We start from the raw sequence: 22,789 nt of genomic DNA, 5'->3' as shown, positions 1-22,789 counted from the left end.
TGTATATGAAAGCTTAAATTAACAAGAACATGTTTACTTAATTTTAATTATTTTCAAAGCGATGACATTATGGTTATTGCAATCAAGGTTAAACCATATTTTGTGTAATTTTTATCATATATCTAAATCTGGAAATGAAACTGTTCCTTTAGTATGAAGTTGTCTTAGTTTTCAGCAGTTGTGAGTTGCTGTCACTTGCCATATGGTTTCTGATTAATTCTGAAAGAGCTGTCAACTCAAGATAATTTAATTTTCTATATTTTAAAGTGATATTAATATTTGGGATATGAAAATTTAAAGTATTAGCTACCAATTATGATTAATAAACTCTCTATATTTTTGTATCTAGAGAAAAACAGAAATCTGAAGGTAAAGACAGAAAAGTTCTAGAAATTCTGCAAGTCAAGGATGCCAAAATACAAGAATTTGAACAGGTTGGTGTTATAATAAAAATATTTAAAATCACTATACTTGTTTTGGGTAGTAGATCCTTAAAATTATTTTTTGTTTTGCAATAGTGTTTATTGAGAATATTAGGGTCCTTATTATGTTAAAGCATTACTATTTTGAAGTCACTAGTAAGATTATTCTTCATTATTAATACTTTGCTTGTACCCTATTGTTTTCTGAATTAATAGGCTGTAACTTTTTATCTAATGTTACAGTTTTATAATAGTATCTAGCTATTATTATTTGTTTTATTGAATTTTGCCATTATTAGCAGTTATCATTTACTTCTGAAGCTTGTAAATTTTCAGATGACTTTATTTGTAGAAAAGGTGAAAATTGGGATCGTATTATTTACACCTAAAACTTGTATTTTTGTGTTAGTACTATATTAGGCTATTCTTCCAGTGTTATAAATGAATACCTGAGACTAGGTAATTAATAAGAAAGAGGTTTCATTGGCTTATGGTTCTGCAGACAGTACAGGACGCACAGGAACATCTGCTTCTTGGGAGGCCTCGAGGAGCTTTACTCATGTCAGAAGTGTCACGTGCTTATAGCAGAAGCAAGAGAGAGAGAGACAGGGCATGGTGAGGGAGGCGCCACACACTTTTAAACGAGAGCTCGTGAAAACTCACTCGCTATGCAAAATCAGCACCAAGCCATGAGGGATCCACCCTTATGACCCAAACACCTTTCATCAGCCCCCACTTTCAGCTTTGGGGATTACAATTCAATGTGAGATTTGGGCAGGGACAAATATTTGCACCATATCAAGTACAGTCCTATCTTTTATGTATAATCAGTACATTATACAATTACATATATTTATATTTATATGTAATATGTAAAATTATGTGTGATTATATAATCAGTATGTAATCACCCAAAAGTGTATATGGTCATGCTTTCTGGAGCAATTTTCAAGATATAAACATCTCAAAAAAGAAGTGAAAGAAATTTGTTTTAAGAGTGGCTAAAATCATTATATAATATTTAAATTCATTTTATACTCAAGCTCATTATGGAGCAAATAAACTATAATTTTTCTTGGGAGGTACCTTTTTGGCAACTATGCTCTTTTGACTTTTGAATTTATTTTCCTTTCTAACCAATTAAAGGTTCATGAGAACTTTGATCTAGGATCAGTTATTGTTATAAAGTTGTTTCTTGAAAAGACTAAAAGTTCCATTCCCTACATTTCTGTCAGTTCTTTCTAAAAAGGAATATTGATTCCAATATAACATATAAATCTGAAATGTATACCTTTTCCACAGTTGAGTTTTTCTTATAGAAAATGTCATAATTGGTACTATAATGATAAAATGTTAAGAATAACATTTTAGTAAATTTGTTCTGGAAAGAAACAGTTGTATTTACCATCCAAGTATCAAACAATATTAAAATGTACTCTAAAATAGATAAATGTTGTCATGTGCCTGGTATATTAATTGGATTAGGCTAAGCTGCTTAACAAGTACAGCCTTATGACCCAGACATGGTAGACATCATTTGTATTCACATTTTATTGGAAAAAAAATTGGCCACCCCAAGATTCAGGTGATTTGAGAAAATGTATATACAAGTGTAGCAGTCTCTTCCTCAATTATACCTCTCTTCTGTTAGAGAAGGAAAATGGGTTTTGGGAAAATGGGTCTTTTTAACATCCATAGGCATTAAGTTTGCAGTGCTTTAGTGAATGCTCTTCGGTTTAACAGCTTTGGATAACCGTAGCATACCCTTAGAAAACGTTGTCTTTTGTAAATGAAAATATATTTCCCCCTTTTCTTTGCTAAATTCTTTGTCTACTTCTGCATCCTTGAGTAGAGATTATTTCATTATTTATCTTTTGAGTGGAATCACATAGCTTATATATAACATACTAAACTCTCATAAGAAAAATTATTTACTTTGTAGGGACCCAAATTTTTTAGGATTAATCATTTCATTTTTGTGCAATGATGGTTATAACTTTGTACAAGGTATATTTTCAGTTAGGTTCAACAAAATATTGTATTAAATGTATATATTATCCTGTGATGGTGTTGTAGAATATTCAGAGTTACATTTCTTGCCTTTAATGCTTTTTAAATATCTTTGATGATTAGGTGAGGATAGAAGTAAGGTGGAAATTGCCATATTCTCCTACTCTACTTTGTAGTTTCTATGAGGGCAGAGTCTGTTTCTCTCTCATCCTCTCCTTAGTCTCATACAGATGACTGTATACCCAGCAAGTAATTATTAATAGTTATTTCATAGTCAGGTCCACTGACATGGACCTGAATTAGGTTGGCAGGAATTAAAGGCATGTAAATGGAACCATAAGGACTTGATAGTAATTTTGAAAATGACTCTTAGGTTTTCATCTTAGAGAAACCAGGAGAACAGTGGCATTATTATCAAAAAGAGGGTTATTTTCAGGAAGTATATATTGTTTTGAAGGTAAGGTTTTGAGCTTCTTCTAGAAAGTTCATGTTTTAGATGCTGATAGAAATTCCATTTAGAGGTATTTAGCAAACTGTTGGAAGCATGAATCTGATACTTGGGAGAGAGTTTTGACCTGGAATTATGGGTATTTAATGGTTTAGTTAGAGGGAAGACTTTAAGCAGTGAAAATTTTGAGAGCAAGGTATTTACTGATTTTTTAATGAGGAAGGAAAAATTGTAGTAAAAAAGACGAAAAGACTTTAGAGAAGTAAGGAGGAAGTACAATGCAGTATCTCATGAACTGAGAGAAGAGAGTTGCAAGAAGCAAAAGGTTGTCATTGTTGTAAAATGCTACAAAAAATGGAATGGGTTTTTGAAAAAGACATTACATTTATCAGTCATGAAGTTTTTTTTTTTTTTTTGAGACGGAGTCTCGCTCTGTCGCCCAGGCTGGAGTACAGTGGCCGGCTCTCAGCTCACTGCAAGCTCCGCCTCCCGGGTTTACGCCATTCTCCGGCCTCAGCCTCCGGAGTAGCTGGGACTACAGGCGCCCGCCACCTCGCCCGGCTCGTTTTTTGTATTTTTTTAGTAGAGACAGGGTTTCACCGTGTTAGCCAGGATGGTCTCGATCTCCTGACCTCGTGATCCGCCCGTCTCGGCCTCCCAAAGTGCTGGGATTACAGGCTTGAGCCACCGCGCCCGGCCAGTCATGAAGTTTTAAAATGAATTTTAGAAAGCAATATAAGGGGGATGGCATATGACATTTTAAGAGATCATTGAATTCTGACAAAGTAATGGAAAGGAATGAAGAAATGTGACATTATGGGATGGGGAGATAGAGGGATTGATTAATTGACTGTTTTATTTTAAGTAATAGCTCACGCAATCGTGGGCTGGCAAGTAACTGCAGGGCAGTCAGAATGGAGTCCTAGGGAAGACTTTATGTTACATTGCAAATCCTAAGGTAGTCTGGAGGTAGAATTTCTTCCTGCTCTGGGGATCATAGTATTTTCTTGAGGCCTTCAACTGATTGGATGAGGCCAGCCTACATTATGAAGGGTAATCTGCTTTTCTCAAAATCCCATTAATTTAAATGTTAACCACATCTAAAGAATACTTTCAAAATAATATCTAGACTGGTGTTAGGTAAGAATGTGTGTACCATGGGTAGTATAGCCAAATTGACATATAAAATTAACCAAATGGGTAAAAATAGCTGGGGTAAATAGGTTCTATGTTTATCTGGCTAGAGATTAGGCTGTCTCCACTGTTTGCTGTGGTATGAGTTAGAGGCAAAACTCTGGTTTCCATGTCTTTTTTGAAGTTTTGTAGATACTTCATAAATATCCTTGATATGCATAATTTGATTTTCTTAAAAAGAAAAACTTTAAACAAATTAAATTCAATGGAGTTTAATTGAGATGAAAAAAATTCATGAATTGGGTAACACTCAGGTGTTTCACTTTGAGGTGGGTAACACTCAAAGTGGTTCAGAGAGCTCTGCTCCGCAATGTGGGCTGGGACTATTTATAGCCGGACAATGGAAGTGACACACAGAAATAGCCAGATTGGTTACAGTTTGGTGTTTGCCTTATTTGGACATGTTTTGGCAATTTGCCCTTGTGATTGGCTCAATGCTTGGCTGCTGTGATTGGCTGAGATTTGGCTACTGTACAAAAATATACTCTCAAGTAGGGTTATGTTTACATATTGTTAGGTTACAGTTAGCTACCTACAGAGGCAATTTAATTTAATAGTTGCTATTTAAACTGCTGTTTTTGGGGGGAGGAGAGGAAGCTGTCTGTAGTGTTATGTTTGGGTTTCAATCTTTTGGTGAGCTGTGCTTCTGGATTGTGACCTTCAAAAGTGCTTCTTAGTTTTTTGTTTATTTGTTTCCCCCTTCCCCTTATTCCCTTAGGAGAGACAGGAAGGCTAGAAGGTGCTACATTTGGATATTTTCCTTCTCCAATTTGGTTAGTTAGGCTCAGGTAAAACCCCATGAGTCTGGGCTCTGGTAAAATAGTTTTTCTCAATCGTAGGCCTTGGTAAGAAGAAAAGAATACTCTGAGTGTGTTTAAAGATGGTTATTTTCTCCCTCCACATACTGGAAACAGGAAGAATTATTGTCTGACCTTCCCTGTGGCAACATGACAGGGATCCAATAGGTTACACTTATGAAAATGTGTCACCTCTTACTGTTTTATGATTCCTCTGAGTGCTGTTTGTCCCCTTCCCCTGCCCATAACTGGGCCATCCTTGAGTTTTAAACTCTCAGACTTGTCCATATTGATCTTCTAATAATTCATTAATTACAGAATAAGTTTTTCCACCCTGGTGCTGGCTCCTGTGAAAGGTTTTTCTCCTGGGCATCTGTTCCATTAAGTTGTTATTCTCTCTGTTTGCCTGTCTCTTCAATTTTGGGGATGTTGGTTTGCTGGATAGTCTCAATTCTCTGATGGATTTGGAAGGAGTTGTTGATTTTCAGTTTGTTCAGCTTTTTTGCTTATTGTGTAAATGAGAAAGACAACTGTCAAGTTCCTTACATGGTGGACTGGAAACCAGAAGCCCCCTCCATTGAATTGTTGTTCCACTGAAAAATATTAAATAGCTCCTAATTTTCAAGATTTATAGCTATGAGATAGAATAAGAATTAGAATGACAAATCCTTTAGCTTATTTAAATCTTACTTCTATCTAGTGAAATTACTAGAAAGTTACACACACAGATTTTTTCTTTTCCGCTGGTTGCAGAAAAACTTTCGTAGAGTACAATCTAGTAATTATTAGTATAAAGAATTGCCATTTTTTTGGGTAAGACTATGTTTTAGCTTTGTCACTGTTATAAAATAATGTAATACATTTCCCTTCCAGTATTGTGCTTTGATAGCATGACTTATGATAACCTAGTATATTGTATTTAATTAGATGATAATTGCTCTTTAACATTATATTTCCTTTTTTCCTTACCTTCCAGGAAGCTCAGAAGTTTTATTTCTTAATTGCAATTACTTTTATCCCTTCCTTTTTCTCCACTTATCATTGTTTTAGGTATTGTGGTTTAATTACTGCTTTGTTTGTTTTTTGTTAAAAGTTTCATGTCCATTTTGAAAACAGGTCAGTATAAATAATAAATTAACTATGCTCAAGTATTGCCTAATAGAGTTTGGGCCTTATGCCCTTTCCCCACCCCCCACACATTTTTAGTCCTGCTTCATACTCACTATTATTTTCTTGTTACGCTGTAGACTTCTCCTGACCATTATTTGAATTATTCATTTCATGGCTTATCTGTAATAAATTATTTGTTCCAGACATTCTCTCTCTTGTCACCCCTTATTGCTTTATGGTTCCTCTGAATTCTGTTTGCTATTTTAATATTAACTCAAGCAGACTATTAAGAATTTACCTGCCTCTATTCAGAAAGTTTTGTTGAAAAATATTAATAAAGCTTAATTTTAAAATGAACTTTAACTGTGTATATCTGTGCTTTCATTATTTAGATTATCGAGGGTATATTTTATTAGGAAAATATGTTGATTTATACGAACTTTTACACTTTTAGAGTTTACAGTGCTCTTGGGAGAGAATCTTTAACTTATTACTTTAATGATTTTGTGATATAAGGAACTATATTATGCAATGTAATATTAAACTAATTATCGGAATATGATAGTTTTGGTTAAGCAATTTTTTAATATTATTATGCTTTTTAATTTACAGATTGAGTCTGTTTGTCCTTTTGAATTACTATTATAAGTTCATCAAATGCCAAAATCTAAATTATTAAATAATTCTCATGAAAGGATTCTCTGTTGGTATCATTTATATTGTCAGTGCCTGTTAAGTTTAGTTCACTGTAATGGGAAAACCCTTTTAAAACTTTTCAGTTGGTCAGTGTTCTTCCTAGAGTTTAAGTAATTTCCAGAATAGACAAGATAGGCTCAAATTTTGTCATTTTTTTCTTCAAAGGATAGGCTTATGGGTATTTTACAAACAGTTTTAATGCTTATATTATTGAATTTATTATTTAGTGTCAATCTCATCTGTAAACACTTAACAGTCCAATTTGGGAGATATTGTGAGTAGAGAGATTATTAGCAACACTAGGTAGTTTGTTATGTATCAAATGTATAATATAGATAACACAAAAATTTAGAAATGGCAAGAATTACAAAATACTTGGATAGTAAGGGATGCTTTTATTGAGGAGGTGGTAGTTGAGTCTCAAAGGAGCATAAGACTTAGCTGAGAGTAGAAAAAGTGATTGTAAATTGTGGATGAGCCATTTTTATGCATCTATTTTTATGTTATTTGATTGATGTCAGGCACATTTTGATATGGCCTAATAATTAAAATAGAACAGAAGAGTTAAAAACTGAGATGCCATTTGTACTTATTGGATTTTAAAAAGTTTCCAACCCTGAGAGTTAAGTGTTGGTGGGGAGGTAGAGTAATGAAAACTCCTGAAAAGCGAATAGTTTTTGACTTAGCAATTTCATCTCTAAGTGGATATAATCCAGAGAAGTGTTCTCAGACTTTTGTTAGTATTATCCCTGAAGTACATTTTACTTCATGACCCATTATACACACACAAAATAAAAGTTTCATATAATAATAGTTATTTTTAGTACATATAATTAAGGTAAACATATGAAAATTTTTACATCAAATGTGAATTTACTAATATTTAAATACAAGAAAAATCTTAAATATGATAAAAATTTAGAAAATAATTTATGAAGCATGTCTGTTTCGTAAGTTTATTCTTATAACTGTAGTTTAATTGCTAAGAATGTGTGCCTATTACCTTGATATTTTCTATTGTATTATAATCCGTTTTAAAAAATACCAATTATTGTAACTAAATCGATTTAATGATCCATTACTAGATTGTAATCTGTAGTTTGAAAAACACTGCTTGGGAGAAATTCTTGGTCATGAATATTTGGAGTCATGCTTAGGAGTGTTCATAGCAGTATTGTTTGTATACCCCTTTACCTCAAATGGGAAACAGCTGAAATACACACTGATAAAAGATGGATAAATAGAGCATAGTTATCTGATGGACTAATAATATCTGATGGCTTAATTACATCAAGGTAATTGATCTAGAGTTACATTCATTATTATGAATAAATTTGGGAACATATGTTGAGCAAAAATAGCAAGCTACATAATATGTATAATATGATTGAAGTTCAGAAGTAAGCAAAAGTATACAGCATATTAAATAGGGATATATATCTGTCTTTGAACTATAAAGAAAAGCAAGGCAAAGATAAGAATCAGAGTTTCAAGATAATGCTTACCCTTGGAGGGAATAGGAAGTACTAGAGGATAAAGGGTCATACATGAGATATCAAAGATAATGATACAGTTGTGTTTCCTAGCTGAATGTTGGTACGTACAGGGCCGCTCCTTTTACTTTTTTTAAAAAAAATTCTTTACACATTTTTCGCAGATTATTTTTGTATGTATTCAGTATCTAAATTATTTTTTACCTATAAATAAAATCAATAATTAATATTACACTTTTAAAAATTAGAGTATTGGGGTTGGGCACAGTGGCTTACACCTGAAATCTCAGCAGGGCCGAGCTGGAAAGATTGCTTGAGTCCAGGAGTTTGAATAACATAGTGAGACTTCATTTCTACGAAGAAAATTAAAAATTAGCTGGGTTGGTGGCACATACCTATGGTCCTAGCTACTTGGGAAGCTGAGGTGGGAGGATCCCTTGAGTCCAGGAGTTTGAGGCTGCAGTGAGCCATGATTGTGCCACCGCACTCCAGAGTGGGTGACAGGACAGAGCAAGACCCTGTCTCTCAAAAAAATTAAATAAAGAAAATAGAATATTGGATATATTTTCACTTTATTTCTAAAAATCCACTTTTCATCATAATCCTGGATCTTCCTCTCATTTTCAGTTTATTCCCAAGTCCTTTGGAGACAATTTGATAAGGAGGAAATATGAGAGTATAAAGGAATCAGCATCAGTGATAGATCAGAAATGGAATAAAGGTCAACTGAGCGTATTACTTAAAAAAAAGTGTTTCTATCTTGATGTGTCTCTTTCTTGGTTGATAGACAGAAGGTGTTATTGAGTCTTACTTGGAGGCTTCCAGTAATTGTGTCAGGCTAGATAGTATATGTTTAATAAATATTAGTTTAAAGAATGGATGGATTGATAAAAGTTGAAGAAGTTTAGGAAAGAGTATCAGGATATGGATTCCATTTTTAGCAAGTTAGTTTGAGGTAGTAGACAATCCAAAAGGAGGGGTCTTGTATAGCTGGAAATATGAGATTGGTGATTGGGAAGGTGAGGGCTGGAATATAGATTAGATAGTCCTTCATACAGAGGTAAGATTAGCAGCCAAGAGAGGCGCTACGTTTTCTGAGAGAAAAGATGTCCAGAGAAACGAGGGAAGCTAAAAATTGAGTCATGGGTACATCCACCTCGTAGGTGTAATTTAGGTATCTCACAGGTGAGAAGAATATTTGGTTAAAAATTATGACAGCCTTAATGTTCTAAATATTCTGTCTGCACAGCAAGATATTATTAGTACTAAAACAAACTTGCCATTTTAAAATTTTTAAAGTTATCTAGATCTATGCTTTTACAAAATCAATAGTTTTTCAGAAAAGTTCCTTCTAAATGACATTCAAATAAAAGAATAAGGAATTACGTTAGCTATAAATATATTTTCTTTAATTAGAATGGTTTGTAAAATCTTGTTTTTCTCCTGTTACACACCTAAATTCTGAAAGTTTGCTTTCTGAGTGTGGTTTAATATTTAGTGTACAGTTTTATGTGTTCTTCAACATAAATAGGCCCTGTACTTGCACATTTTAGTTAAAAATTCATGGACATGTTTCAGGATATGAGAATTGTGGTGACAGACATTATTACGAAAGCTAATTAATCATAACATTGCAAATCAAAATGTAAAACCTTTAAAATAAAATATTTTTCTTAGAAATAAAAGCTCACCAGTAATTTAAATTTTTTCCACAGAGAGAATCAGTACTGAAACAGGAAATAAATGACCTTGTAAAACGGAAAATTGCAGTAGATGAAGAAAATGCTTTCTTAAGGAAAGAATTCAGTGAGTTGGAGAAGAAATTTAAAGATAAAAGTCAAGAAATTAAGGTGTGTTGACTTGTACATAATTTTGTGGGACTGTTGCTTTGAAGTTCTGCTTTAAGCTTTGTTAGCCTTTGTGGCACAGAAAGTGACAGGTTTGGAGGAAAAATTGCCTTAGGTCCTCCTGTACCATACGGTTTTCTCACATGCAACAACTCTGATAAGGATGCTTTAAAGCTAGAACTCCAAGCTTTATAACTTTTAGATAAATAGTTAATGATGGAAATAGAGCTAAGAAAGTAGGAGTGTGAATATGTGGCTTCTTGTAATTAGATTCTGATGGGACTGGCATTATTAATTGATAAAACCCAGGTCTGGGAGGATATATCTGTATGGGTCTCAAAAATAGCTGGGGACAGCATCAAAGGCAGCTTGATCAATTAATGGGCTCTTTGCAAATGTGTACTCATCAAAGCTGTCATCCAGTGAAAAAATATGACCCATCCACCTGCATGGAAAAGAGGCCAATAAAAGTACACAGGTGACCTTGGCTATCAAATATAGGAGAAGCTTTCTGTGAGGGTAAAACTGCACAGTTTGTATTTTCTGATTAATTCTCACCATTTTTTGGGTTGTTGTTTTGTTTTGTTTATTTGCCCTTGTGGTTCTGTTCTACAGGACACTAAAGAGTGTGTACAGAACAAAGAAGAGCAAAATAGACTAATTATAAAAAATCTGGAGGAGGAAAACAATAAATTAAGTACCCGCTGCACTGACCTGCTAAATGACCTGGAGAAACTGAGGAAGCAGGAAGCACACTGGAGAAAAGAAAAATATAGCACTGATGCAAAAATAAAGGTATACAATAGGAATTGAATCCATACTCCTCTTTTGGATTTAACTTTTTAAGGAAGTTTAATACATGTTATTTTCTTTAAATAACAAGCTATATATTCATATCCTCCAGTGGGGACTAGCATTAATTTGTGTTCTTTCACTTAAGACCCACAGCTTTTTAAAAATTGATGTTGCAAAGCAGGAAACTGACTTCAAATGGTTATCCTAAAATGTAATCATTAAAAAATAAAGGCTATTGCATTTTGAAATAAAATGTGTTTTCAAATAACATATTTAGAATCATGGGTTTTAACTTTTTCACTTAAGGGTTAAGCTTACAAAGATAGCTAGAATTTATTGCAATATGGTTTTTAAGACTATTTTCTAGATCCTTTAAAATATAAAGTATAAAAAATACTAAACTGTTAAACAATACAAATATGTGGTTCTATGGTGGTGCTTTCTTTGACTTTAAAGGAAAGGGCCTTATTTATGGGAAATTTTTATTTTTATAGAAGATAAAAGTTACAATCAATCGTTATAATCGTATACCCTTTTTAAAAGGCTAATCAAGTGAGGCAGTGGTTTCTTACTTTTTTTATGAGTATTTTTCAAAATAATATTTTTTTATGGCATTCTCTTTGTCTTTAGAGGTTTTTGCTAATTTCTTTTCTTATTAAATTACATGTTTTTTTTTTTTTAACTATAGATTTTGTTGAAAAGGCCAGATCCAGATTTTAGTGCTAGTAAATTTGGTGGTCTCTCAATGTGTATACCCCTAAAAAGAACACACACACACACACACACACAGAGCTATTCAACAGTTATAAGTAGTTGACCATATGTATCTGCAGGTTCTGCATCAGTGGATCAAACTATTCAGAAAAAGAAAACCACAATTAAAAGTAACAATACAGTAATAAAAAACATTACAAGTAAAAATACGATATAACAGCTGTTTACATTGTATTCGGTATTTTGAGTGATCTAGAGATGATTTAAAGTATGTGGGAACGTGTGTAGGGTATTCGCAAATTGTCCTGACCTGCAGGACAGTCGAACGGACCCTGGAAGGGGGAGTGGGAATGGAGGAGACAAGAAAACACGAGAAATGGAGACAAGACAAATAGCCTGATCAAGTCTCGTTTAATGGTGGCAGTGCAATGCCTTATATAGGCTGGCAGGGGAAGAGGTTGGGCCAGGGCGGTGACGGGGGGCTGGGTTCTCTCAAATTACAGTTGCGCATGCGCCGTGGGTTTGTAATTTTTCCGGGCGTGGGATCGCGCTTGTGCCATAGGCCACATATCTTCCTGGGTGCGAAAATGTTTGCGCGGGCGGGAAGAGTTGGCGCGCACGGGAAAAGTCTAGGCGTGCGCGGGAAAAGTTTAGGCGTGCGCGGGAAAAGTTTAGGCGCGCACGGGAAAAGCTTTAGGCGTGCACGGGAACAATTTATAATAAAGAACCCGGAAATGTGCCATCTTGTCTCCCCTTTGCGGAGATCAAGCAACAGAGGTCGGCCAATTCTGGGCCTCATGGCTCCGGACAGGTCCCCCCTTTTTTTATATATAATAGTGGCTAGAAGGTCATCCCTCGGGAACTGCGTCTGTCTTAGGTTGGAGTAACACATCTCATCACTGGTACCCATCATGGGATTAGGCAGTAGCTTATGACGGCCCTCCTGTCTTAGGTTAGTGAGAGATGTTACTCTCTTACCCGTCATTGGCTGTCCAGTTCAGCGCATAGGGAAGGTGGTCATAATGGGTGTGAGTATGAACCACCACGATCTTCTTGTTCTAGGAGATGATAATGGACCTGTATAGGTTTCGCTTGGATAGCCTCGACTTGTTGCTTAAGGAATGTCATGAGCTTATTGAAGACCAAAGGTCCTACAGAGAGTAAGAGCAATAGGCAAAGCAGGGGGCCCAGGAATGGCATAAGATAGGGAAGGAGTCCATGGAACCCAGTCCAAAACGGGTTATCGGTTATTTCTTTTCATCATTTCTCTAGGTCTTCTTGTAGACGCCTGATTTTATCTCTGACGATTCCGGATTTGTTGGCATAGAAACAGCACTTCTCCTGTAAAGCCAAGCAGATGCCTCCCTGTTCTGCAGTTAGTAAATCTAGGCCTCTTCTATTTTGGAGCACTACTTCTGCCAGAGAATCTACCTGATCTTGTAAATCTTGTATAGTACTTGAAATGGCCTGCACATCTGAGATCAATTGGCGAGACAATTTGGTGTATTGAGTAACAGAAACCCCTAGGCCTGTAGCCCCAGTTGCTATGGCAGTAGTTATGCCTAATCCTGCAAGTAAGGGGATAAATTGTATTGCTCTTTTGTTTCTTCCTAAAAAGTGATCTATAGCTGGGATAGCTACAGGTTCATCTCCAGGGATAATGTCTATGTCTGGCAAAAGTGTGGCTAAGACACAGCGTCCTGTCCAGTTGGTAGGTAAATAGGTATAAGCCCTATTATTGCCACATATAAAAACTGAGCTGTTTGGGGCACACAACGATTGGGAAACATTCGCTATGGTGGAACAATTATTGAACTCATTGAATCCTACATTGAGGTCGTAAGCGTTATTAAGGGGAGGAGAGTAAATGCAAGAGGAACTAGGAAATTCTAAAGGCTGTACTTTAAGGGGAGGAATTATGGTGCAAAGGGTATTGGATGTATAATTTAAGTCATTGCTGGGTATGGCAAGGGGAATGGGATCTCCTGATTGCAGACACAGCCAGCAGTCATTAGCCAGACTAGAGTTGGAATTGTTAAGCAGGTTATGAGTAGCAGTGAGGAGGTCAAAGGTCTGGGCATCAATTTTCTCTTTCCCTTGGGCTTTGGGAAAGGCCAAGGGGTGGTAGTGAATTTCCGGGTACAGGGACCTTTGCAACTCTTCAAGTTTTTTGTTTACCCTAATTTCTTGGACCTTGTCTTGTGGTCCTCCTCCGTCAGAGATATGAAGAGGGGGGTGAATATTCCAACAGACAGGCTGTCCTACAATTCCAGTACAACCAGCTGATATAAGGCTATTGGTATTTCCTACAACTGTAGGGACACTACTGGCCCCTATAGTGGGGGTTCTAGATCTTGTTAAGATAGCAGTATAGTATGTTTTACCGCCAGAGGTACATTCTAGATAAGTAGTGTAGCAGGAACTATGCATAGCAGTCTCAAATGTGTCACAAGGGCAGGTTGTGGTATCTCCTCCGCTAAATAATCTTGGGGTTGACACACACCTCCACTTAAGAGAGTCACTAGACAGGTATGCTGTGTAAGCGGAGCAGGACACAGCTGAGATGTACGTATTTGGAAGGGAGGTCACATATCCCCCAAAACAATCACAGGGCTTACCGTATCGTTGTCATATATATTTATGGGCCTCATGGGGATTACCAAAACCGGCATATACCTGGAGTGCTTGGCAAATTAGCACCATGGTCCAGAGGAGCTTGTAGTTGGAATTCATCTCTGCAATAGAGGAAAAAAGTACTCTCAGGGAGAAAATTACTCCCTGGATTGGCTATTGTTAGGTACCTGTCTTACCAGTCGCTCTGGTAGCCATCTGGCTGCATCATGAGTTTGAGAAAAAACACAAACTGAGCCTGTTCCCCAGATTAACACTGGGTCTGGACCATGCCATGTGTTGTCTAATGGGTCTTTCCACATAACCATGGCAAATTGTTTTTTTGATTCAGAATGCCAAAATCGATCGGCTTCTGATTTGTTCAGATCATCTAAATTTAAAAAATTCAAAATAAAAAGTGTGTGATTAAGTATGTTTCTAGGGGTGCCCTTAGTAGGGTACCATTCTCCCTTTTTTATTTTTTCAATGGTGGTCTTTAAGGATAGGTGAGCTCTTTCAACTATTCCTTGTCCCTGAGGGTTATAGGGAATTCCAGTAATGTGTTTTATTTGTAATTTAAGACGGAAGTCTTGGAAGGCTTTGGATGTATAGCCAGGACCATTATCTGTTTTTATTTGTTTAGGTTTTCCGATTATGGAAAAACAGTGTAGTAAATGAGCTATGACATGTTTGGTAGCTTCTCCTGTCTGTAGGGTGGCAAGTATAAATCCACTAAATGTATCTATACATACATGGATATATTTTAAGTTACCGAATTCTGAATAATGAGTGACATCCATTTGCCAGATCATGTTGGGAACTAGTCCTCTTGGGTTAATTCCTAAGTGAGGGACTGGCAGGTATGTTATACAGGTCTGACATTGTTTAACTATTTGTCTTGCTTGTTCTCTAGTTATTTTAAACATCAGTCTCAAAGTTTGAGCATTAAGATGGTGTAAGGCATGAATAGCCTGTGCTTGGGCTAGGTTTGTATTTGTAGCTATGGCTACCGTCTTGGTTGCCATATCAGCCAGTTGGTTGCCCTGGGATAGAGGTCCTGGTAATCCTGAATGAGCCCTGATGTGTCCAAGAAAAAAGGGTTGTTCTGTCATGTATTAATTGTTGGCATTGTAAAAATAACTTGGCTGTGTCTGACACATGTTTGATTTGTGCTGCAGTCTCAAGTAAAGGTATTGAGTGAGCTAAGTATGCACTGTCAGTATAAATATTAAGAGCCTGATCAGGGAAGGCTGACAGAACCGCGATTAGGGCCTGCAATTCTACTAACTGAGCCGAGGTATGACTAGTTTTGAATTTAACAGTGGTGTCAGAAAAAGTATATGCAGCAGTTCCTGTGGATGACCCATCAGTGAATACTAATAAGGCATTGTCTAAAGGTGTTTTACTGATGACACGAGGGAAGACAAAAGCATGTAGCTTACAAAATTGGATAAGCTTATTTGGCGGGTAATGGTTATCTAAGTTACTGGCATAAGAGGCACAAGCAATTGGCCATGTTTCAGTGTTTTGCATTAACCAGTGGATTTGTGTGTTAGAATAAGGTTGTATGATTGTAGAGGGTTCAATTCCAAAATATTTTTTGCTATTGTCTCTCCCTAGAATAATTAAATCTGCTATGGCATCATAATAGGGGAGTAATACCTTTTTGGGTGATGAAGGCAAATGGACCCACATAATAGGGTTATTTTGCCAGAATAAACCAGTAGGTGTTAGTGTTGTGTTAAAAATTAAAAAGGTTAATGGCTGTGAATAGTTTATGTTAGTAACAAATTGCTCAGCAATGGCCGTCTCTACCCTATTAAGTGATAAAAGAGCTTCTTTTGATAAAGACCTAAGGGACTTAGGGTTGGGGTCACCTCTCAGGGTGTCGAATAAAGGTTTTAAGTCTCCTGTGGTGAGTTTTAAGTAGGGTCGAAGCCAATTTATGTCTCCAAGGAGCTTTTGGAAATCTTTAAGGTTTTTAACTTATCTTTACGGATAACTGCCTTTTGATTAGTAATTTTAGGTCCATTTATTTGAAAACCTAAATATGTGTAAGGGTCTTGTAGTTGTATTTTTTCTGGAGCTATTTGTAGCCCGGCTGCAGTTAACTCTTGTTTGAGTTGGGCGAAGCATTGTAGGACCTGTTCTCCTATTTGTCCTGCGATTAATATGTCATCCATGTAATGTATAATATACATTTGTTTCCATGTGTCTCTGACTGGCTGTATAGCGGCAGCCATGTATTTTTGACATAGTGTAGGACTATTGGCTGTTCCTTGAGGTAATACTTTCCATTGATAACGTTTCATTGGTTGTCTAAAATTTATGGACGGTACACTGAAAGCAAATCTTTTCTGATCTGCAGGATGAAGGGGAATTGTAAAGAAACAATCTTTAAGATCTATAGTAACTTTAAAATATTTTTGAGGAATTGCCACCAGTGAAGGCAGCCCTGGTTGCAGAGCGCCCATGAGGATCATAGTAGCATTTACTGCTCTTAGATCTTGCAAAAAGATCTGCTCATCAGATCTACTAGCTTTTCATTAACTAAAGGCCATTGATCAACCCAGACAGGGTCATCTGACTTCCAGGTTATGGGGTCAGCGCACTTTTGGGGTGCAGGCATGTCAATGGCCAAAGTTAAAAATTTCCAAATCCCTTTTTGTTAAGCTGTCCTGAGGCCAGAACGGGCTGCCGAATACCGTGTTCATTTTTTCCTAGGCCTTTTCCAGGGCTATAACCTTGGGCTAGCATTTGTGCAGTAACTACATCATTAGGGCTGCACATCATAATTTTCATTTGGGAGAGTAGATCTCGACCCCAAAGATTAACAGGCAACTGAGGGATAATAAATGGTTTAATGAGACTTGAATTGTTTTCCTTATCTGTCCAGGTGAGGTATTTGGAGCTCTGTCTAGGATTACTGCTTTGCCCGATTCCTCTCAAACTAGTTAAAGTCTCTGTGGTAGGCCAGGTAGGGGGCCAATCCTCCTGTTTAATGATAGTTACATCAGCTCCTGTATCTATTAGTCCTGTAAATAATTTTCCATCTAACCACAAGGTTAAGGAAGGCTTTTGATTAGTAATTGGCTGTACCCAATATATATTTGAGGATCCAAAACTTCCCGTTCCTCTGTAAGGATGTTGGATTTCATTAGTGGTTTTAACTAAAGATAATAGGATTAATTGTGCTATCCTATCTCCTTGAGGAACAGTGATAATATTATTAACAGCTTTGGCCATAATTTTGATTTCTCCTTTATAATCATTATCGATTATTCCCGGAAAGACCTGTAGGCTTTTCATAGTGACACTGCTTCTCCCTAGGATTAATCCAAACATGTTTGAGGGTAGGGGTCCATATATCCCAGTACTCAAGGCCTGGGGTCCCATTTCAGGGGTTAATACTTTGTGGGAGGTGGAACAGAGGTCCAATCCTGCGCTTCCTAGGGTTGCTCTGCTAAGTTGTGAAACGGATTGTTATTGGTTGGTATAAAACTGACCGCCCCATAAGCTTGTTTCGGGGCCTGGGGCTGGCCCCTTAATCCGTTTCCCTGCTGAGGTATCAGGGGGTTTCCTTGATTGTCAGTTTTAGATTTACATTCATTGGCCCAATGTTTCCCTCTTTTACATTTAGGGCAAAGACTTGGAGCTTTCACCTCTAAGGTCTTAGCTAGCTCTCCCTTACAATCTCTAGCGAAGTGTCCTATCTTTCCGCATTTAAAGCACCCTTGCTATTTTTATTTTTACTAGCGAGGAAGTCTTTTACGGTCTGTCCACTGAAGGCTGCAGTCATTGCTAAACCCTGTTGATATGAGGGTCCTATATCTGAACAGAGGCGAATGTAGCCTGTTAAGTGTGTTTTTTTTCTATAAGGTCTGATTGCTGCTTGACAAGCCGGGTTAGTGTTTTCATAAGCTAATTGTTTTACATAATCCACTCCTGCCTCGGCATTTCCAAATATTCTGCTAGCTGTGGTTAGAAGTCTGTTTACAAAGTCTGTGAAAGGCTCATCAGGTCCTTGTTTGACCCCCGTGAGCGAAGCTCCTGGATCCCCCTTAACAGGGAGTTTTCTCCAGGCTTTGGTAGCCGCTGCTTGGATTTGAGAAAACAGTCCGGGATCGTACTGCATCTGAGCATCGGTTTCTGTGTAGTTACCCGAGCCAGTTAGCATATCAAAATCCCAACCATTTCCGGCTTGTTGGTCTCTCTTGGCCGTATCTCTACAATTTTCATAAAATTCTGACTTCCAAATCAGATGGTCGCCTGCGGAAAGAACTGCTCTAACTAAGGTATTCCAGTCTGTGGGAGTGAGCCAATTTTCGGCCACAGATTCTACTATGGCAGTGGTATACAGAGCAGTAGCTCCGTATTGGGAGACAGCGGTTTTTAGTTCTTTTATAACAGTAAATTCAAACCCATTGTGGTGCCTCCAGGCCTGGCCCTGTCCATCTGTAGTTTCAGTTACTGGAAAGATGTCTCGAGGAGAGGACTCCTCCCTATCCCTGTTACCAAACGGCCTTCCTTTTGGGATATGTTGTCCGGGTCTCTGAGGGTGAGAGTGTTTCTCTATTCCTTTAGGGTATTGAACGCTCTCACTTGCTGTCCTTAATTTCTGCAATCTAGTGATTAAAGACTGATGTAGTTCTTCGAGCTTTATTTGCTCTTCAAGTTGTGCAATCTTTTCTCTAAGCTCCTCTTTTGGGTCTATTACTGCCATAACTGCGGGGGCAGAAGCCTTATTATAGGGAGGAGGATAAGTAAGAGTTTGTGGCCAGTCAGAATTATGATATTTTGCTGCCCCTTCCTCCAAATTATCCCAGTCTACTTCTGAAGGGTTAAGGTTATTTTTACTTTTGTTTTCATTAGTTGTAGGTAAAACTGGGTATTTTTTTGCCTTTTCCTTATTTGATGTCTCTATATTTGTTGTTGAGGGGACCCCAGCCTCTTCCTCGTTGCTTTGTAGCGATATAAGGTCTATTTCTTTGTTAGGTGTGGATTTTTCGAGGTCGGTTTGGGAGCTGCCTCTTAATATTTCCTCAGTCTGAGTAACCACCGCCATTACCTCAGGATCTCTTTCTTTTTCCTTTTCATCTATTATATCTTTGATCAGATTCCAATAAGAAAAGGCTGTTATCGGAACCTTTTCTGGTCCAAAAGTACTATAGTAATCTTGAAAACAATCTCCCACTCTACGCCACCTCTTTATATCAATGGTTCCCTCTTGTGGAAACCAAGGGCAGGTATCTTTTACAAAATCAAAAAATTTAAACAAATCATTACTTTTAACCTTTACTCCTCGTGCTTTTAAAGCCTCTTTTAATTGCCCTACATAAATTTGATGCTGGCTTAATTCTTGTCCCATAATCAGACACTGTTACTTACCTCTGGTTCCAACGCGGCAGGTTCCCGCGACGTCTGGAGGAATTTCTTCCACGTTTACTTTCCGCCGACTTTAGTGCCTTCTTCCTAACTTCTTCCCCCGTGTCCAGGTCCCTGTCCAGGCGCCAGGTGTCCCAACCTGCAGGACAGTGGACGCGGACCCTGGAAGGGGGAGTGGGAATGGGAGAGACAAGAAAACACGAGAAATGGAGACAAGACAAATAGCCTGATCAAGTCTCCTTTAATGGTGGCAGTGCAATGCCTTATATAGGCTGGCAGGGGAAGAGGTTGGGCCAGGGCAGTGAAGGGGGGGGCGGGGGGGGGCTGGGTTCTCTCAAATTACAATTGTGCATGCGCTGTGGGTTTGTAATTTTTCCGGGCGCGGGATCGCGCCTGCACCCTAGGCCGGGTATCTTCCTGGGTGCGAAAATGTTTGCGCGCGTGGGAAGAGTTGGCGCGCAGAGGAAAAGTCTAGGCGCGCGAGGGAAAAGTTTAGGCTCGCACAGGAAAAGCTTTAGGCGCGCGCGGGAACAATTTATAATAAAGAACCCGGAAATGTGCCATCTTGTCTCCGCTTTGCGGAGATCAAGCAACAGAGGTTGGCTAATTCCGGGCCTCATGGCTCCGGACAGCAAATACTATGCCATTTTATATAAGAGACTTAAAGCATCCTTGGGTTTTGGTATCTGTGGAGAGTCCTGCATTCAATCCTCCAGGAATACTGAGGGACAATCATAATATGTATGGATGTATGGGTGTATATATGCATGTATGCACGAATATTTAAGTTAGGGGAGAAGGATACATCTTTCTCGGAGTATAAACCTGTTGCAGATTATTTATGGAAATATTTAAGTCTATTAGTGCACAATCATGGGTTGACTGAGCCATTGAGAAAACTGAATTCTGGTGGATTTATTTTCTTAATTTTTATATCAGTTTCTGCTTCTGCGCAGGCTTTAAACAGTTTGGAAGTGTGATGAGGGTAAACCAGTACTTGTGTTAATTCACAGCTACATGATTATTTAGTGATAATTTTTATTTCCTTATTTATTCTATTTGAATAATCAGTTCTGGGATTTGCTGTGACTTGTGGTTGTGTAACATTTTTTTCTTATGGGGTTATTGTCTTTACTGCTTTTTGGGCATTCATTATTTATTTTGCATACTAATATTTTGTATCTTATAAATACTTTCTGTTCTATAAACCTTGAATAAGGAAAACTGGAATTTCAAAAGTTTGTGAATTTTGGTAGACATTTTATTATTTTCTTCTCAAAAGTTCTTCTTTAAAAGTTTTGCATGACAAAGTTTTCCCCACCCTAAAGTCTGTAATCTATTTATAATTTATTTTTGGATGTGATGGTCCACATCATTTACTCAGTATCCACGGAAGCAGCAAGATTGCTCACTGATCTCCCAGCTTTCTCCCATGAAGCATGGTCGTAAAAGAATTCTCATAGCTACCTTCCGGGAAAGTAGATCTTACCACCCTCATTCAGAGAGGTTCTGTCTTGTACCTAGAGTCCAAGAAGAATTTGAACAAACAGTCCTTTCTAATAAGTTTATTTTACCACAGGATCATATGCCTTTGTCCTCCAGTCACAGTTTTGCATGACTGTCCATAAAAACACACAGTTTTCCCTGGGTCTTTGGGTCTTCATTTCCTACATCTACTGTGTCATGTAAAACTTTGGTTAAATAAATGTTATATTTTTCTCTTAGTAATTTGTCTTTTGTTACTGGGATGTCAGCCATGAACCTTGCCATGGGTAAGGAAAAGATACTACTTTTTATTTCCTACATGTACATATATTTTCATTTCTTTTGGTTATATACTTAGGAGTGAGATTATTGAGTCATATGGTAACTGTTTTTAAGCTTTTGAGGAACTGCCAGACTATTTCCCAAAGCAGCTGTGCCATTTTACATTCAGACACTATGAGGGTTTTGATTTTTCCATCTTCTCATCAACACTTGTAATTTTTTGCCCTTTTTGTTATAGCCACCTCAGGGATGTGAAGTGATATCTCATTATGGTTTTTTGTTTGTTCATTTGTTTGAGACAGAGTCTTGCTCTGTCGCCCAGGCTGGAGTACAGTGGCGTGATCTCGATTCACTGCAACCTCTGCCTTCCCGGATACAAGCTATTCTCCTGCCTCAGCCTCCCGAGTAGCTGGGACTACAGGCACCCACCACCACAGGCAGATAATTTTGTATTTTTAGTAGAGATGGGGTTTTGCCATGTTGGCCAGTCTAGTCTCAAATCATTGTGGTTTTGATTTACATTTTCCTGATGGTAAATGATGGTGAGCATCTTTTCATGTATTACTATCTTTGGAGAAATGTCTATTCAAATCCTTTGTGTACATACTGGATCCATGTTCTTTATCAGGATATATACATTGAAACTATTTTTTCTTAAAATTTTTGTTACTTTTTACTCTCTTGATGGTGTTCTTAAAAATACCAGTTTTTAATTTTGATAATGTTTTATTTATCTACCTTTTTTTGGTGTTGCCCATACTTTTGATGTCATATCTAAGAAACCATTGCTAATCCAAGGTCATGAAGATTGACACCTTTGTTTTGTTCTAGGAGTTTTATAGTTTTATTTCTTACATTTAATTCTTTGATACATTTTGAGTTAACTTTTCAATATGGTGTGAGATACAGGCCTAACGTCACGCTTTTTTTTGTATGTTTTGTTTAGTTGTTTCAGCACCATTTGTTGAAGAAAATTCTTTTTACCCCACTGAATTGTCTTGATACCATTTTTGAATATCAGTTGTCTGTAAATATAAGCGTTCGTTTTTGGACCTCAGTTCTGTTTATTTGATCTATACATCTGTCCTCCTGCCTATGCCACATTCTCTTGATTTTTGCAGATTTGTAGCGAGTTTTGAAACTGGGGTATATGTGTCCTCTATATGTTTTCTTTTTCTAGATTAGCTATTCTGCGTCTGTTATATTTTCATATGAATTTTAGAATTATCTTTTTTCTGTTGGGCGCGATGGCTCAAGCCTGTAATCCCAGCACTTTGGGAGGCCGAGACAGGCGGATCACGAGATCAGGAGATCGACACCATCCTGGCTGACACGGTGAAACCCTGTCTCTACTAAAAAATACAAAAAACTAGCCGGGCGAGTGGTGGGCGCCTGTAGTCCCAGCTGCTGGGGAGGCTGAGGCAGGAGAATGGTGTAAACCCAGGAGGCGGAGCTTGCAGCAAGCTGAGATCCGGCCACTGCACCCCAACCTGGGTGACAG

General features: G+C 37.5%; 1 protein-coding gene across 5 annotated transcripts in view; it reads left to right on the top strand.

Annotated features, from left to right (window-relative positions):
• Positions 1 to 22,789, top strand: part of CNTLN (centlein) — a 365,382-nt gene that overhangs the window by 86,347 nt on the left and 256,246 nt on the right. For all 5 annotated transcript variants that reach the window (XM_026453873.1, XM_023197173.3, XM_026453874.2 and 2 more), the window contains exons 3-5: positions 350 to 434; positions 9,886 to 10,020; positions 10,633 to 10,812. In XM_026453873.1, the coding sequence (XP_026309658.1) occupies positions 350 to 434; positions 9,886 to 10,020; positions 10,633 to 10,812 (400 nt within the window). The remainder of the gene's footprint in view (positions 1 to 349; positions 435 to 9,885; positions 10,021 to 10,632; positions 10,813 to 22,789) is intronic.

Source organism: Piliocolobus tephrosceles, chromosome 14 (genome assembly GCF_002776525.5).
Source record: "Piliocolobus tephrosceles isolate RC106 chromosome 14, ASM277652v3, whole genome shotgun sequence".
Classification (NCBI taxonomy): domain Eukaryota; kingdom Metazoa; phylum Chordata; class Mammalia; order Primates; family Cercopithecidae; genus Piliocolobus; species Piliocolobus tephrosceles.
The sequence above is the reverse complement of the archived record's forward strand: the minus strand, read 5'-3'. Positions and strand labels throughout refer to the sequence as shown.